Below are 18971 nucleotides of genomic sequence, written 5' to 3'. Positions count from 1 at the left end.
GAGTATTTTGTTGGATAATTTGATCTTCACAAAACCTCTATGAGTTAGGTAGGACAGGCATCATAATCCTCATTTGACCAACTCTTCATTCACTCAACACTAAGTTAGGGACAATATATTGGGACTGAAGAAGAGAGTAATACCAGGCTCTGTGTCCTTGGGCTCATACATGGGAAGGAAGGCAGGGAAGTAAAGAGATGATTATGATACAGCATGGTAAGTGCAGTTACAGTGATAAGGATGAGACTGTTGGGAAATATAGCATCTAATCCATATCTGGGGAGGATTGGGGCTATTTAAGGGAGAGCCACCTAAATGGAATCTTAAAAGTAGGATCTAGCGAGGGAAAGGTGCATACAGATGGAGAGAATAGATTGTGCAGTGACTCAGAGGTTTGATGGAGCTTGCTGAGTTTGAGAAAATTAAAGTTCAGTGTGCTTGGAATTTTTGTTTTTTAAAGAAATAGCGAGAAATGAGCTGGATAGGTAGGCCAAGGGAAGACAATGCCATTGTCTCTCATACTGAGACATTTGAACTTTTAAGGTGAAGGCATTAGAGAAACACTGAAGGATTTCAGGTAGAAAAGGAAAAATACCAGATTTGGGTTTTAAAAGATCTCTCTAGGGCCTGTGTGGAAGTTGGGCTAGAGAGAAGTGAAATAAGTTAGAGATAAGGATACTGTTTGGGGTCCATTGGTTGTGAAAGCTTCAGTTAAGCACTGGTAGTAGGAATGAGGAGATGATAGGTACGTGGATCCTCAGTATTTGGTGTCACGTTGGAACTGAAGGAAGGAAGAACCTCGAATGTGTCTCAGGCCTCTGGCTTGGGAAGCTCGGTGAATGATAGTGCTTACTCCCTGAGCTGGGGAATCGGGGAAGGAGCAAGGTGAATGGGCTGAAGTGATGAGTTTGGTTTTATATGCTTTGGGGACAGCCTAACTGAGATGACCAGCATACAGATGGATTTAAGGGCTGGAGCTCAGAAAGAGTGCCATTTGGATGTGAGAGTCAGCAGTGCATCTGAGACCTCACCCAGAGAGGGTGGGTAAAGTGAGAAGAGACATGAGCTGAGACTGGCGCCCTGGAAATACTGAAGGGTAAAAGGAGTGGGTGGCGGAAGGGAAGACCAAGACGACAACTGAGAAGGGAGAGCGGGATAGGGAGGAGAAGACCCAGAAGCCAAAAGTGTTTTAAATTCGTGACAACAATCAGTTGGGCTTAAGAGTAGAGTCAGTCATTGGCTTTGATATGGGCCTTGGGAGGTTTAATGTTTGCCTAAGAGCCCACGTAGAAGCAGTAATGGCCAACATTGGATTTAGGTTTTACTGTGTGACATTGTTGGTTTTCAAGGAGAGTTTTAAAAAGTCATAAAAATTGTAAGGTTGCTTTTTGATGAAGTGTATTTTTGTAGCAGAAGATAAAAGTAACATTCAAATTGCACTGTATATGGAACTTTGTGGTAATGGTAACACTGTTATGTATTCTTATCTCACAACAAAGACAAATCTCAGAAGTCAAGAAGCTGAAATGGTATTTCTAAGTATATTAAGTTAAAACTGATTTGGAAGGGAATGTTATGTTGACTTAAAATGAGGTCTTCAAAAAAGTAGATCTGCATCTACTTCTGTTTTTTTTGTTGTTGTTGTTGTTTTTGTTTTTTTTGCGGTACGCGGGCCTCTCACTGTTGCGGCCTCTCCCGTTGCGGAGCACAGGCTCCAGATGCGCAGGCTCAGCGGCCATGGCTCACGGGCCCAGCCGCTCCGCGGCATGTGGGATCCTCCCTGACCGGGGCACGAACCCGCGTCCCCTGCGTTGGCAGGTGGACTCTCAACCACTGCGCCACCAGGGAAGCCCTACTTCTGTTTTTTGGTTGGTTTTTTTTTTTTCGTTTTAAAAAAATTTATTCTATGATTTTTTTTGTTATTGAACTCAAGTTATTTATTTATTTGCGGTACACGGGCCTCTCATTTTTGTGGCCTCTCCCGCTGCGGAGCACAGGCTCCGGATGCGCAGGCCCCGCGGCCATGGCCCACGGGCCCAGCCGCTCCGTCGCATGTGGGACCCTCCCGGACCGGGGCACGAACCCGCGTCCCCTGCATTGGCAGGTGGACTCTCAACCACTGCGCCACCAGGGAAGCCCCTATTTCTGTTTTAATTGTAGTCAATTCTGATATTACCTTTATTAATATTTAGATACTCCGAAGCCAGATCTTCGATTCAAGGAACGAAGCTCAAAGTCAGATGCCTCAGATTACCCGCTGTGGGAACTACTACAGGATGTCTCTACCACTAGTCCTGCGCCAAGCTCTGCAGCTCGCCGGCTAGAGCATCTCACCTCAAAGCTTCAGAAAATTGATGAACAGCTGTTAGCAATACAGAACATTGCTGAAAACATAGAGCAGAATTACCCGAGACGTATCATGCTAGACCGACATTGTATTAAGGTAGGCTGTCTTTATTTTAGTTTTCTGTTTGTTACCTACTTATTAAATTTGTAGTGTGATATAATTTTAGACTCTTGATTTTTCAAAATAATGGGAAATTTGGTTTCTTTAGGCTAGGGTTTCTCAACCTCAGCATTGTTGACATTTGGGCCAGATATTTCTTTGTTGTGGGAGTTTGTCCCATGCATTGTAAGATAATTAGTAGCATCCCTGGTCTTGACCCACTAGCTGTCAGTAGCATTCCCCTCAGCTATAATAATCAAAAATGTCTCCAGGCATTGCCAAATGTCCCCTGGGAGACAAAATCACTCCCAGTTGAGAACCACTTAAACGTTAACCTTTTAAGAAGTGAACTCTTGCTTCCTACCAGGAAAATAAATATATGAATTACAAAACCAGAATGTGGTTTTAGATAAACCCTGCTCATAATTGAGTATCATTTTCTTCGGCAAGATTTTTATAACTTTACAAACAGTGTTGTCCTTATATTTTGAATTCTGTTTCTTTCAGATATTTTATACAATGGGATTACTAGTGCTTAGAAGTTTTCTGTATCTTTAAAAAGTATTCAGAATAAAGAGATTGATGTTTATGTATATCCCCTGCATCGGCAGGCGGACTCTCAACCACTGTCCCACCAGGGAAGCCCTATATCAGGTCTATTGATTGGTGTTTGGGATCTGGTGAATAGTACCAAGCCAAGAAATAATAATAACCTGAACTTTGGCACTGGGGATGGAGGGAGGATGTAGCAGGATTCAGAGGTTGAGTGGCTGTGGGAAGGTGAAGAATAATGCAGAGATTCACAGTAGACTCCAGATTTCCAGCGTGGGTGAATGTTGGAGTCATTTTCTAAACTAGGGTAGAGGAAGTGTGTGTCTTTTGGGAGGAGTAAGACAGAGATTTCAGTGAGGGCCACGTGAAATTTGAGGTGCTGTGAGATTAGTAGGCATTTGGATATCTATTGATGCTTCTGGAGCTCAGGAGCTAGATCCGGGGTGATGGTACAGATTTTAGAGTCATCAGTTAGGAGAAAGTTCAAATTATAATAGTGAGGGCACTCACCCAGAGAGAGCATATTGAGTAAGGAAAAAGTGGGTTAAGATCAGAATTCTGTGGGTGCACTAACTTTTAAGGATGGGGATTCAACAACAAAGCTTAAGAAAATAATCTGAGGGAGGGAAGATGCTCAGGAGAAAGCAAGCCAGAGGAGGAATTTCAAGAAGAATTTCCACAGATCTGGGTCATTAGATAAAAGGACAGTTGTGCATGTCAAGATCACTTGGGATGCTTCTTCAAAATATACATGCCAGCCCTATTGAAAGGCGTGGGGCGGAGAGAGAGGAAGGGGAGTGACTTTGCAAGGAGGAGGGCGTAGGTCACACACTTGTATTTTTTGAAAGTTCCCGCAAATTCTGATACAGGTCTCCTCTCAGCCCAAGCCTTTCCAAACTGGAAGGTAGGAATTATGTCTTTTGCTTGGTGCATGCAGGCAATTGATAACTTTATTTAATGGCTGTCTCCGTGCACTCATTTTTAGATTCTGACAGAAATAAAATCATGTTCATATAATAAAGACTTACTAATGGAACAGTTATTAGTAATTGTAGCACAAGCTTGGGAGACAATTTCAAAAGAAGAGTTCTAAAAATGGTTGATCAAACTCTATTCTTCCGAGGTGACTACTTTGAAGGAAATAGAATTGATTTAAATGAAAGGTTTGGCATATTGGCTTAAAATGTTCTCACCCTATTATAATGCACACATAAATACAAAGATTTTTACTTGCCCATTTTAGTTTAAGAAAACAGCTTGTAGGTCTGGAAGAGGCTGAGGGACACCGTGGACACACCGACTACATGCCTTAAAGATACGGGTTCAAGTCCATGTTCTGGATTTGCAAGTCACTGAATTTCTCTGGGCCTTATTCCCTCATCTTTAAAATGAAAGGTTTTGATTTCTTCAGATAAATACCCCAAAGTGGAATTGCTGGATTGTATGTTAGATCTATTTTTATTTTTTTTGAAGAACCTCCATACTGTTTTCCATAGTGGCTGCACTAATTTACATTCCCACCAGCAGTGCACAAGAGTTCCCTTTTCTCCACATCCTTGTCAATACTTGTCTCTTTGATAATAGCCATTCTGTCTGTCATGAGGTGATATCTCATTGTGGTTTTGATTTGCATTTCCTTGATGATTAGTGATGTTGAGCATCTTTTCATGTGTCTGTTGGCCATCTGTATGTTGTCTTTGGAAAAATGTCTGTTCATGTCCTCTGCCCATTTTTAAATTGGATTGTTTGTTTTTTTGCTATTGAGTTGTATGAGTTCTTTAACTATTTTACATATTAATCTCTTATTGAAGATAGTATTTGCAAATATTTTCTCCCAGTCTGTAGGTTGCCTTTCTGTTTTGTTGTTGGTTTCCTTCACTGTGCAGAAGCTTTTTAGTTTGATGTAGTCTCTGTTTATTTTTGCTTTCTTGCACTTGCCTGGGGAGACAGATCCAAAAAATATATCGCTAAGACCAATGTCAAAGAGCGTGCCTGTTTTCTTCTAGGAGTTTTATGGTTTCAGGTCTTACATATAAGTCTTTAATCCAGTTTGAGTTTATTTTTGTGTATGGTGTAAGAAAATGGTCTATGAAAATGGTTTCATTCTTTTAAATGCAGCTGTCCAGTTTTCCCAACATCATTTGTTGAAGAGACTTTCTAAAACACAAAACAAATAAACATATAAAACAGAAACAGACTCATATATACAGAGAACAAACCAGTGGTTGCCAGAGGGGAGGTGGATGGGAGATGGGCCGAATAGGTAAAGGGGATTAAGAGGTACAAACTACCATTTATTTAAAAAAAAAATAAGTCATGGTGATGTAATGTACAACACAGGGAAATAGTCAATAATATTGTATAACTTTGTATGGTGTGTAGTGTATAAAAATATTGAATTACTGTGTTATACACCTGAAACTAGTATAACATTGTAAGTCAGCTATACTTCAATAAAAAATAAATAAATAAAATAAAGGTGAACTATGTAAAAAAAAGAAAAGTTTTGTCTAGATGGTGGTTATCATTCCTCCCCATTGTAAAATTTATAATGCAATTTTCCTGAGCCTCTTAAAAGGTTAAATCGGTTAAGATACAAAATAAGTAAAAATTTACTCCTCTTCATAAAGTTCTCACCATTTAGCTCATATTGGATTTAATCCTGTTCTTTCATTTGTTGCATTAATACAAATGTGTAAAACCTACATAAAATTGTTTATGATGTTTTGAAATTATCAAACCATAAAATTTGTAGCAGTTATTTTGTTGTGCATGTTTTTCTACAGGTTGAACCTGTAGATCACATTGAGCTGTCTTCTGGCCCCGAATCTGAAAAAACACTGCCTTCAAAAGCCATTCACATTCCTGAAGGTTTGTGAGGGGTCGGGGGTGGGACTGAAGCCTTTCTTTGAAAGGATAGGTATTTCTTTTTGGTGTGCCAGAACTGGGAATAGTTTTCTTATGGGAGCTGAAGCCATCCGTCCCCTCATTTTTAGATGAGGGCTTCCACCTCAGGCCAGTGTTTTTTCCGAGAAGCCCGACGCTGTACCCTCCCCTGGCGTTTGAACCAGAGGTGGACACTGTGGGCTGGACCTTAGTTTCTGTCACTCCACATCCGCGGCCACACACTGCTGAGGGTCACACAGAGCTTTGTGCTGAGGTGCTTGTTTGTCTGTGGTCATCAGCTGAGCTAGAATTTGAGGTTCAGGTTAAATGACACGGCAGTGGTGAAGTATTAAGTTTTTTCGTTTCTTAATGAATGGAATTAGGGTAGTTATTTAAATAAATTTCTACTGTAACTATAGTTGTTTATATCTACATTCTCTCATTGAGTCTTGTCAGCAGTTTAATGCATTTTGCCAAAAAACAGGTTTTAGTTCATTGATTCTCTCTATTGTTTCTTAATTTTCTTTTTCATAAATTTCTCCTCCTAGCTTTATTATTTTTTCTGCTTTTGGGGCCTTACCTTGTTGGATTTTTCCTAACTTCATTCTTTCTTTTTTTATTTTTTCTAATAAGTGCATTTGAGGCTGAACATGTTTCTGAAAGGACCCAGATAAGAGTGTTGATATGTTACATCTTTTGGTGGTGTTCAGATCGAAATAGTTAGCAGTTTATATTAAGGTTTCTTCTTTAGCTCATAAAAGGAGTTTTTAGCTTCCAAATATTATGGGGCTTGGGCTATATTTTTGTACTTTATTTTCATTGTATTGTGATTAGGTGAGTGTATAATAATGTCATTCTTAGATATTTGTTAAAATTTCCCTCAGTATATACAGTCAGTTTTTGTAAATATTCTCTGTTTATTTGAAAAGAATAAGCGTTTTATGTTGGTTTATATATATGCACACACACATCTCCTACATAAAATCCTACATAAAATTTCATATGTGGGGACTTCCCTGATGGTCCAGTTGTTAAGACTCTGCACTCCCAATTCAGGGGGCCTGGGTTCAATCCCTTGTCAGGGAACTAGATCCCGCATGCTGCAACTAAGAGCGCACGTGCTGCAACTAAAGATCCTACACGTCACAACTAAAGATCCTGCATGCCTTAACGAGGATCCCGCACGCGGCAACAAAGATCCCACATGCTGCAACTAAGACCCGGCACAGCCAAACAAACAAATAAATAAATAAATACATATATGTAGTCACACACACATACATAATAGTCAGACTTCTAAATTATACTGTTTAGAAGGGTGCATTAAAAATTACCCACAATGATTGTGGAGTTATTTATTTCTCTTTATAATTCTGTTAAATGTTTCTTTATGTAGTTGAGGCTGTGCTATAAAATGAATATAGTTCATGATGATTATTTTTGTTGAATTTTGTCCCTTTTATCATTAATGACTCTCTTTATTCGCAGTAATGCTTTTTAGACTCAAAAGTCGATTTTGTCTAATATTAATATGTCCATTCCTGCTTTCTTTTGCCTGGTATATCTTTTTTAGTACTTTTTATTTTTTAAAAATTTTAATGGAAAATTTCAAGCATATTTCAATAGCAGACAGAATAGTATAATTGACCTTCATGTACCCAACAATCACCTTTAACAATTAGGAACTCATGGCCAATCCCACCCACTCTTCCTACCTTTTCCTGAATTATTTTAAAGCAAATTCCAGGCAGCACATTATTTTATCCATAAATATTTTATATATATCTCTAAAAGATAAGGTCTCCTTTTAAAAAATAATAGTATTGTCATTTCTTTTTTAAAAAGTCTTGATACTGTCATGTATCTAATTAGTGTTCAACTATTGCCAGTTGCCTCATTTAAAAAAATAGTTTATTTGGTCTAGTTGGAGTCCAGATAAGGTCTATACATGGCAGTTGGTTGATGGCTTAAAAGTTTCCTTTAACTTCTGTGTTACTCCTTTATCTCTCTTTTTCCCTTCTAGTTTATTTGTTGAAGAAACCTCGTTGTTTGTCCTTAAGTATTTTTTGGAGTCTGTAATTTGCTAATTGAATCTCTGTGGTGTCATTTAACATGTTCCTCTGTTCCCTGTATTTCCTGTACATTAGACATCCCTTTACTTTCAAGCTGAGTGATTATGTTGTAGCTGTGTCCAGCATATAGCTAAATTTCATTCTTTTAAATAATTACATAATTTGTGTTTTAATCATCAAGTATAATCAGTTTCCATTTACTGTGATTACTGATATATTTGTGCTTATTTCTATTATCTTATTTTGTGCTTCCTATTTACTCCTTATTTTTTCTTTACTTTCTGTCCTTTCTTTCCTTCTCTTGTATTGAGTTTTCTATATTCTCTCTTTCCCTATTTGTTTAGAAATTATACATTCTATTTTTAATCTCCTAGTGATTATTCTTCAGTTTTCAACATTCAGAGTTGAGTGTTGAGTTGAATATATTTACCTCCCAAACAATATAAGGACTTTAGACTTTTAACACTGATATGCCTTTTCACATTTTCTCTGATAATGTTTTCTAGTGTTTTTGTTCTACCTTGTTTTTAACCCACCCACTTAGTCTCCTTTGTCTTGTATTTTTGCTGTTGTTGTTGTTAAACGATTTTTTTGTTTTTAATTTATTTATTTTTGGCTAGGTTGGGTCTTTGTTGGCTGCGCCCGGGCTTTCTCTAGATGTGGCGAGTGGGGGCTACTCTTTGTTGCTGTGTGCGGGCTTCTCATTGTGGTGGCTTCTCTTGTTGCAGAGCATGGTCTCTAGGCGTGCAGGCTTCAGTAGTTGTGGCTCATGGGCTCAGTAGTTGTGGCTTGTGGGCTCTAGAGCGCAGGCTCAGTAGTTGTGGTGCACGGGCTTAGTTGCTCTGTGGCATGTGGGATCTTCCCAGACCAGGGCTTGAACCCGTGTCCCCTGCATTGGCAGGTGGATTCTTAACCACTGCACTGTCTTGTATTTTTTTAAGTAAATACTAATTTGAATTTATCAGCATGTTTGCCAGTTTCTTTCCCCTCAGTTGCTTCTCTTTTAAAAAAAGTTGTAAATTGAATAGTGTACATATGTAAACAATAAATATATGAAACCAAAACACAAGTTTCATCAAATAATACTTGTCCTTATTGCCTGAGATGCACTCTGGCATTTTCTATTCTGTGCCATTATTGCTTCTTGCATCCACTTTTTCGAGGATTGTTCTCTTCTTCCTTCATTAGTTCTTTCAACTAGAGTCTGTTAGTAGCAAGTTCTCCCAGTCTTTGAAAATAGTTTTAATTTTACTACAATTTGTGAGTGATGGCTTATAGCTAAGTACAGAATTCTAGGTTGATGCTTATTTCCCTCAGCATTTTAAAGATATTATTCCATTTTCCACTGACATCTCTGATTGCTGAGTTTATAATACCTATGTGCTGTCTGTCTAATTGCTGTTGTTTTCTCTCTTATTCCTTTTAAAGTTTTCCTCTTTATGTTTGGTTTATTTTGCATTTTTGATACACTTTGTCTAGGTGTATATTTCTTCTTATTTATACTATATGGGAGTAGGAATGATTATTTTTTTAATACATCCTTATTGGAGTATAATTGCTTCACAGTACTGTGTTAGTTTCTGTTGTACACCAAAGCAAATCAGCCATATGCATACATATGTCCCCATATCCCCTCGCTCTTGAGCCTCCCTCGCATCCTCCCTATCCCACCCCTCTAGGTCATTGCAAAGCACCGAGCTGATCTCCCTGTGCTCTGCTGCTGCTTCCCACTAGCTAACTATTTTACATTCGGTAGTGTATATATGTTGATGCTACTCTCACTTTGCCCAACTGCCCCCTCCCACCCCATGTCCTCAAGTCCATTCTCTATGTCTACATCTTTATTCCCGCCCTGAAACTAGGTTCATCAGTACCATTTTTTTAAAATTTTAGATTCCATATATATGCGTTAGAATACGGTATTTGTTTTTCTCTTTCTGACGTACTTCACTTTGTATGACAGACTCTAGGTCCATCCACCTTACTACAAATAACTCAATTTTGTTTCTTTTTATGGCTGAGTAATGTTCCATTGTATATATGTGCCACACCTTCTTTATGCATTCATCTGTGGGTGGACATTTAGGTTCGTTCCATGTCCTAGCTATTGTGAATAGTGCTGCAATGAACATTGTGGTACATGTCTGTTTTTTAATTATGGTATTTTCAAGGTATATGCCCAGTAGTGAGATTGCTGGGTCATATGGTAGTTCTATTTATAGTTTTTTAAGGAACCTCCATACTCTTTTCCATAGTGGTTGTATCAATTTACATTCCCACCAACAGTGCAGGAGGGTTCCCATTTCACCACACCATTTCCAGCATTTATTGTTTCTAGACTTTTTGATAATAGCCATTCTGACAGGCATGAGGTGATACCTCATTGTAGTTTTGATTTGCATTTCTCTAATAATTAGTGATGTTGAGAATCTTTCCATGTGCCTCTTGGCCATCTCTATGTCTTTCTTGATGAAATGTCTATTTAGGTCTTCCAGCCCATTTTTTAATTGGATTGTTTGTTTTCTTGGTATTGATCTCCATGAGCTGTTTGTATAATTTGGAGATTAATCCTTTGTTGTTTCATTTGCAAATATTTTCTCCCATTCTGAGGGTTGTTTTTTTGTCTTGTTTATGGTTTCCTTTGCTGTGCAAAAGCTTTTAAGCTTAATTAGGTCCCATTTGGTTTTTTTTTTTTTTTTATTTCTGTTACTCTAGGAGGTGGGTCAAAAAAATCATGCTGTGGTTTATGTCAAAGAGTGTTTTTCCTATGTTTTTCTCTGAGAGTTTTATAGTGTCTGGTCTTACATTTTGGTCTTTAATCCATTTGGAGTTTATTTTTGTATATGGTGTTAGGGAATGTTCTAATTTCATCCTTTAGGTACACTTTGTCTAGGTGTACATTCTTTTACATGTAGCTGTCCAGTTTTCCCAGCACCACTTATTGAAGAGGCTGTCCTTTCTCCATTGTATGTTCTTGCTTCCCTTGTCATAAATTAGGTGACCATGTGTGCATTGGTTTATCTCTGGGCATTCTATCCTGTACCATTGATCTATATTTCTGTTTTTGTGCCAGTACCATACTGTCTTGATTACTGTAGCTTTGTGGTATAGTTTGAAGTCAGGGAGCCTGATTCCTCCAACTCCATTTTTCTTTCTCAAGATTGCTTTGACTATTTGGGGTCTTTTGTGTTTCCATACGAATTGTAAAATTTTTTGTTCTAATTCTGTGGAGAATGCCATTGGCAGTTTGATAGGGATTGCATTGAATCTGTAGATTGCTTTAGGTAGTATAGTCATTTTCACAATATTGATTCTTCCAATCCAATAACATGGTATATCCCTCCATCTATTTATTTCATCTTTGATTTCTTTCATCCGTGTTCTGTAGTTTTCTGAGTATAAGTCTTTCGCTTCCTTAGGCAGGTTTATTCCTAGATATTTCATTCTTTTTGTTGTGATGGTAAATGGGATTGTTTTCTTAATTTCTCTTTCTGATATTTCGTTGTTGATGTACAGGAATGCCAGAGATTTCTGTGCATTAATGTATCCTGCAACCTTACCAAATTCATTGATTAGTTCTAGTAGTTTTCTGGTGGCATCTTTAGGATTTTCTATGTGTAGTATCATGTCATCCGCAAACAATGACAGTTTTACTTCTTCTTTTCCAATTTGTATTCCCTTTATTTCTTTTCTTTTCTGATTGCCATAGCTAGGACTTCCAAAACTATGTTGAATAAAAGTGGTGAGAGGGGTTTCCCTGGTGACGCTGTGGTTGAGTGTTTGCCTGCCGTTGCAGGGGACACGGGTTCGTGCCCCGGTCCGGGAAGATCCCACATGCCGTGGAGCGGCTGGGCCCGTGAGCCATGGCTATGAGCCTGCGCATCCAGAGCCTGTGCTCCGCAACGGGAGAGGCCACAACAGTGAGAGGCCCGTGTACCGCAAAAAAAAAAAAAAAGGTGGTGAGAGCAGAAATCCTTGTCTTGTTCCTGATCTTAGTGGAAATGCTTTCAGTTTTTCACCATTGAGTATGATGTTTGCTGTGGGTTTTTCATATATGGCCTTTATTATGTTGAGGTAGGTTCCCCCAGTGCCCGCTTTCTGGAAAGCTTTTATCATAAGTGGGTGTTGAATTTTGTCAAAAGCTTTTTCTGCATCTATTGAGATGATCTTATGGCTTTTATTCCTTAATTTGTTAATGTTGTTTCATCACATTGATTGATTTGCATATATTGCAGAATCCTTGCATCCCTGGGATAAATCCTACTTGATCATGGTGTATGATCCTTTTGATGTGCTGTTGGATACTGTTTGCTAGTTTTTTGTTCAGGATTTTTGCATCTATGTTCATCAGTGATATTGGTTTATAATTTTCTTATTTTGTGGTATCTTTTTCTGGTTTTGGTATCAGGGTGATGGTGACTTCGTAGAATGAATTTGGGAGTGTTTCTTCCTCTGCAATTTTTTGCAAGAGTTTGAGAAGGATTGGTGTTAGCTCTTCTGTAAATGTTTGATAGAATTTGCCTGTGAAGCCATCTCGTCCTGGACTTTTGTTTGTTGGAAGATTTTTAATTACAGTGTCAATTTCATTACTTATGATATGTCTGTTTATATTTTCTAATTCTTCCTGGTTCAGCCTTGGAAAATTGTAGCTTTCCAAGAATTTGTCCATTTCTTCGTGGTTGTCCATTTTATTGACATACAGTTGTTTCTGGTAGCCTCTTATATTCCTTTGTATTTCTGAGTTGTCTATGTGATTTCTCCTTTTTCATTTCTAATTTTATCGATTTGCGTCCTCTCCCTTTTTTTCTTGATGAGTCTGGATAAGGGTTTATCAATTTTGTTTATCTTCTCAAAGAAGCAGCTTTTAGTTTTATTGATCTTTGCTATTGTTTTCTTTGTTTCTATTTCATTTATTTCTGCTCTGATTTTTATGATTTATTTCCCTCTACTGACTTTGGGTTTTCTTTGTTCTTCTTTCTCTAGTTGTTTTAAGCGTAGGGTTAGATTGTTCATTTGAGATTTTTCTTGTTTCTTGAGGTGTGATTGAATTGCTATAAACTTCCCTCTTGGAACTGCTTTTGCTGCCTCCCATTGGTTTTTGGGTCGTCATGTTTCCATTTTCATTTGTTTGTATTTTTTTATTTCTTTGTTGATTTCTTTACTGATCTCTTGGTTATTTAGTAGCGCGCTCTTTAGCCTCCATCTATTTGTGTTTTTTACAGTTTTTTTTCCTGTAATTCATTTGCAATATCATAGCGTTGTGGTCAGAAAAGATGCTTGATATGATTTCAGTTTTCTTAAATTTACTGAGGCTTGATTTGTGACCCAATGTGTGATCTCTCTTGGAGAATGTTCCATGTGCACTTGAGAAGAAAGTGTATTCTGCCACTTTTGGGTGGAATGTTCTATAAATATCAATTAAATCTATCTGGTCTTTTGTGTCACTTAAAGCTTGTGTTTCCTTATTTATTTTTTTTGGATGATCTGTCCATTGGTTTAAGTGGTGTGTTATGGTTTAAGTGGTGTGTTAAAGTCTCCTTCTATTATTGTGTTACTGTCAAGTTTTCCTTTCATGGTTCTTAGCATTTGCCTTATGTAGTGAGGTGCTCCTATTGTGGGTGCATAAACATTTATAATTGTTATATCTTCTTGGATTGATCCTTTGATCATTATGTAGTGTCCTTCTTTGTCTCTTGTAATAGTCTTTATTTTAAAGTCTATTTTATTGGATACGAGTATTGCTACTCCAGCTTTCTTCTGATTTCCATTTGTATGGAATATCTTTTTCCATCCCTTCACCTCAGTCCATAGGTGTCCCTAGGTCTGAAGTGGGTCTCTTGTAGATAGCATATATATGGGTTTTGTTTTTGTATCCATTCAGCCAGTCTGTGTCTTTTGGTTGGGGCATTTAATCCATTTACATTCAAGGTTATTATCCATGTGTATCTTCCTGTTACCATTTTCTTAATTGTTTTGGGTTTGTTTTTGTGGGTCTTTTTCTTCTCTTTTGTTTCCCGCCCCATGTAGAGAAGTTTCTTTAGCATTTGTTGTAACGCTGGTTTAGTGATGCTGAATTCTCTTAGCTTTTGCTTGTCTGAAAAGCTTTTGATTTCTCCCTCAAATCTGAATGAGATCCTTAATGTGTAGAGTAATCTTGGTTTCAGGTTTTTGTCTTTCATCACGTTAAGTATATCCTGCTGCTCCCTTTCTGGCCTGCAGAGTTTCTGCTGAAAAATCAGCTGATAACTTTATGGGGATTCCTTTATATGTTATTTTCTGTTTTTCCCTTGCTGCTTTTAATATATTTTCTTTGAATTTTATTTTTGTTAGTTTGAGTAATGTGTGTCTTGTTGTGTTTTTCCTAGGGTTAATGCTGTATGGGACTCTCTGGGCTTCCTGGACTTGGGTGACTATTTCCTTTCCCATGTTAGGGAAGTTTTTGACTATAATCTCTTCAGATGTTTTCTCAGACCCTTTCGTTTGCTCTTCTTCTTCTGGGAACTCTATAATTAGAATGTTGGTGCGTTTAGTGTTGTCCCAGAGGTCCCTGAGACTGTCTTCAATTCTTTTCATTTTTTTTTCTTTATTCTGTTCCTTGGCAGTTATTTCTACCATTTTGTCTTCCAGCTCACTTATTCGTTCTTCTGCCTCAGTTATTCTTTTATTGATTCCTTCTAATATGTTTTTCATTTCAGTTATTATGTTGTTCATCTGTGTTTGTTTGTTCTTTAGATCTTCTAGATCTCTGTTAAACATTTTTTGTATTTTCTCAATCCGTACCTCCATTCTACTTCCAGATTCTGGATCATCTTTACTATCATTACTCTGAATTCTTTTACAGGTAGATTGCCTATTTCCTCTTCATTTATTTGGTGTTGTAGGTTTTTACCTTGCTCCTTCATCTGTGACATATCTTTTTGCCATCTCTCTCTTTTTTTAATGAGTGGGACTGTGCTCCTGTCTAACTGGTTGTTTGGCCTGAGGCTTCCAACACTGGAGTTTATAGGCTGTTGGGTAGAGCTGGGTGTTGGTGCTGAGATGCGGACCTCTGTGAGACCTCACTCCAATGAATATTCTGAGGTTCTCTGTTAGTCCAGTGGTTCCGACACGGAGCTCCCACCGCAGGAACTTCAGTCTGACCTCCCGCTCATGAACCAAGATCCCACAAGCCGCACGTGGTGGCAAAAAAAAAAAAAAAAAAAAAAATGAGAGAACAATAACAAAGTAAAAAATAGACTAGGAAACTAACAGATATGTTAGAAAGAATATAAAAATATAGTTGAATCAACAACCAGAAGGTACAACAGTACCACAATAGTGAAAAAGAGAAGGGGGGAAAAGAAAAGAAAAAAAACAACAGGGAAAAGGCCTTGGCTGTGGAGGGTGGGTCCTAAGCAAGGGTGAGGTTTAGGTGGTGGGCGGGGCCAATGCTCAGGACCCACAGGGCTGGAAAAGGCCCTGGGGGCTATGGGAGGGTGGGGCTAGGCTCCAGGAACAGAAGGGGCCCAGATGTGCCCTGCACCCCTGGTCTCAGAGGGTGGGGGACCTCACCTGGGAGCCCAGCAGGTTGCCTGGCCTCAAGTGGGCAGGGCAAACGCCCTCCTCTCCTCTCCTGCTCCTCCGGTCCCGGAGGACCTCTCCCACCTGCCTCTCCTGATCTCCCCGGGTCTCCCTCCTATGCCCTCAGTACCCACGCCACCTGGAGGGGGCTTTGGAGGACAGGGAACCAGCCTGGGAGGAATGATTCTTTAATTTACAGATTTAACACTGGGAATTTTTCATCTGGTTTCTTTTGGAGTATTGCTTCCTTCCCATTCTTTCTGTTCTGTTTTCTAAAACACTTGTTAGAGGTATGTTGGAACTTCTCAGTCTATTTCTTGTCTTTTAATCACTTCTTAATTTCCACCTTTTTATCTCTCAGTGATGTGCTTAGGATGTTTCCTCAGATCTCTCTCTCTTAGTTTACGGATTCTCTCTTCTGCTGTGTCTTCTTTGCTGTAGGATTTTAATTTTGGTGACTACATTCTTAATGTCTAGAAGTTTTGTTTCTTTTTCAGGTCTATCTGTTCTTTGGATGTACTCTGTCCTGTTCTTTTATTGTGGTTTCTATACCTTCTTTCATCAATTTAATTATTTAGTAATATTTTATGCCCTTTCAGATTATTTTATTTCTTGTGTGCATATTCTCGATTGTCAAATCTATATACTGTCCTCAGGGTTGCTTGTTTCTTTGTGTGAGTTTTAATTTTTTATCATGAGCTTATTTTGTAGGGGGTGGTTCTGCTAGGTTGTATATGTTTTTCTTTGGAGTGTTTTTTTTGTGTGTGTGTGCAGTACGCGGGCCTCTCACCACTGTGGCCTCTCCCGTTGTGGAGCACAGGCTCCGGACGCGCAGGCTCAGTGGCCATGGCTCACGGGCCCAGCTGCTCTGCGGCATGTGGGATCCTCCCGCACCGGGGCATGAACCCGTGTCCCCTGCATCGGCAGCGGACTCTCAACCACTGCACCACCAGGGAAGCCCTGGAGCGGTTTTATATTTACTTCTGGCTGTTACTGAAGTATAAAAACATGGGGACAAGTTTATATATATTTTTTTGGCTTGGAGTTGCTGTACTACATAGATAGTATAAATTCAGATCCCACATTTGCCTGTAGCAAGACAGGGGTTTCTATTTCTCAGAGTTGACTTTTATTTTTCTCCCGTCCACTATCCACGGAGATAGAAAACTTCTTTGCTGATTTTTTAGGGCAGAGTTTTTCTTATCTGCATTTTTTTTAATAATTTTATTTGTTTTTGGCTGCGTTGGGTCTTCGTTGCTGTGCGTGGGTTTCTCTCTAGTTGCGGAGAGCGGGGGCTACTCTTCGTTGTGGTGCGTGGGCTTCTCATTGCAGTGGCTTCTCTTGTTGTGGAGCACGGGCTCTAGGCGCGTGGGCTTCAGTAGTTGTGGCTCTCAGACTCTAGAGTGCAGGCTCAGTAGTTGTGGTGCACAGGCTTAGTTGCCCCACGGCATGTGGGATCTTCCCAGACCAGGGCTCGAACCCATGTCCCCTGTGTTGGCAGGCGGATTCTCAACCACTGCGCCACCAGGGAAGCCCTCTTATCTGCATTTTATGGACAGAACTGTCCTTCAGCACTCTGAGCCATAGGAAGGTAGCTCAGTTCCCCTCACTGCAATCTGCAGAAACCACGTCTCCTGTTCCTCCGTGGACTATGCCAGCATCATTGTCCATTTATTGTCCAGCTTTGAATTCCTTTTGCTTTTATGGCACCAGAAGATTTCTTTATTTACAGGTCTTGGTTGTGTATGAACCTGTTTTGGTTTTTTTTTTAAATTTAGCATTTCTCCTTTGTTTTATAACAGGGCATGGGCCTATCCACTGTAGCTCAATCTGAAGTTGATAGTAACTTTAATAGTTTTTTGTTTTTTTTAAACCATGAGGGAATTTAAATTTTAAATATTGTATTAAATTATTTTATTATGGGGTAAATAGAAAGCTATCAGAATAATACGTTGTAAACTTCTAATGTGTCTGTTGCCATGTAGAAGTGTTAGCTAAGTGCTATGTCTTTCCCATGTGAATTTTTTCTACTGTTTTCTTTTAATTGTAACATATACTATGGATAGTGCATTTCCTGACTCATACGAATAAAGAAGATCAAAGGGACAACGAACAGATTTCAGTAATGGAAACTCATCCTAGTCAGAAAACCTGTGTGTTTCCTTCTGCCGATTCAGCTGTCAGCCTTTCCAGTGACCAGAATTTGACTTCTCCTGGTATCGTTCTTAACTTTTTTCATTTACTCTTATTTTCCAATACTCGTACTGAAGAGTACTTACTAGCAATATAGTTGTGAAGGATTCGTGAAGCCGTTTTGCAATACTTATAAGTTTCGGGGAAGGGATCTTAAAAATTGTGCTATTCACATGAAGAGCTACGTCATCTTGTCACCTTCATAAGATACACTGCAAGCATGTGTCATATCTCTGTGTAACTTATTAATGTTAAATACATAGCAACTGAAGTATTATACCATTATACTGGTATATTATACTATAACACTATAATATTTGATTTTTATAAAAATTAAGAAATTCCAAAAAAAAAAAAAAAAAAAAAATTAAGAAATTCCAACTCTGTCAATTATGAGAGTTTTGATTTGAAAACAGTAATAATAGCTGTAATTTATTGAGCCTCTGCCATGTGCCAGACATTGTTGTTTTACATGCATTGACCCTGGTGTAAGCCTGACCTGTGACGTAGCTACCATTATTATCCCCATTTTACAGTTGAGGATATTGAGCCTTAGACAAGTTCAGTGCCACCGTTCATTGCATTTCATTTGGAGCTGGCAATTCAAAATGCTATTCCTTGGTCCTGACAAATACTTTGTGTCATATAAATAGCAGGGCATACTAGGGACTTCCCTGGTGGCGCAGTGGGTAAATAGCAGGGCATACTAAATATCACAGTTGGACCACTAACAGTGGCTTTAAATATTTTTTTTGCCCTCAGATATTTATGGTCAATAATGATGATTCTACTGAATGTTTACAGTATGTTTTATTACCATTATTAACTTAATATAATCAGTTAAGAAATGCTATTTTTAAATGACATTGCTGTTATTTAAACAAAAGCTATTAAGAAGCTGGTTTAAACTTTGTAATTTTTTTCTCTAAGTTCTTTCTAGATTCTGTTTGTATTTCAGTCATCATGACATGGGTATAATCATTTTTACTTCATAGAGTTGTTGAGAAGATTAGGTACTATATAGAGAGCAGTTAGCTGAGAATCTGTTTGATTCCTATAGGTTCTTGGTTACCAGTATCTTTCCTCTTCCCTCTTATGGGTGGGGAGAGAATTGAGAAATGAGGTTAAAGAGGCTTTAGTGGGTTCTAGCTGTATCTGAGAAGTCTAAACTCCATTTTGTACTTGGGAATCATTGGTAAATTCTGAGCGGTGGAGGTTAGGAGGAGGACCAGGGTGGAGGCCTCGGTCGGTTAGTGAGCTGT

General features: G+C 38.6%; 1 protein-coding gene across 12 annotated transcripts in view; it reads left to right on the top strand.

Moving 5' to 3' along the window:
• The window catches only part of CPLANE1 (ciliogenesis and planar polarity effector 1), a 127263-nt gene that overhangs the window by 73221 nt on the left and 35071 nt on the right, over positions 1-18971 (top strand). For all 12 annotated transcript variants that reach the window (XR_003792726.1, XR_003792727.1, XR_003792725.1 and 9 more), the window contains 3 exons: positions 2193-2443; positions 5785-5869; positions 17583-17732. Coding sequence is in view for 9 of the 12 variants with exons in the window: in XM_029217388.1 (XP_029073221.1) it covers positions 2193-2443; positions 5785-5869; positions 17583-17732 (486 nt within the window). In the remaining 3 variants the exon portion in view is untranslated. The remainder of the gene's footprint in view (positions 1-2192; positions 2444-5784; positions 5870-17582; positions 17733-18971) is intronic.

Source organism: Monodon monoceros, unplaced genomic scaffold, assembly GCF_005190385.1.
Source record: "Monodon monoceros isolate NGI ecotype Baffin Bay Population unplaced genomic scaffold, NGI_Narwhal_1 Super_Scaffold_12, whole genome shotgun sequence".
Classification (NCBI taxonomy): Eukaryota; Metazoa; Chordata; class Mammalia; order Artiodactyla; family Monodontidae; genus Monodon; species Monodon monoceros.
Note: the sequence above shows the minus strand (reverse complement) of the source record. Positions and strands in the feature narration are given on the sequence as shown.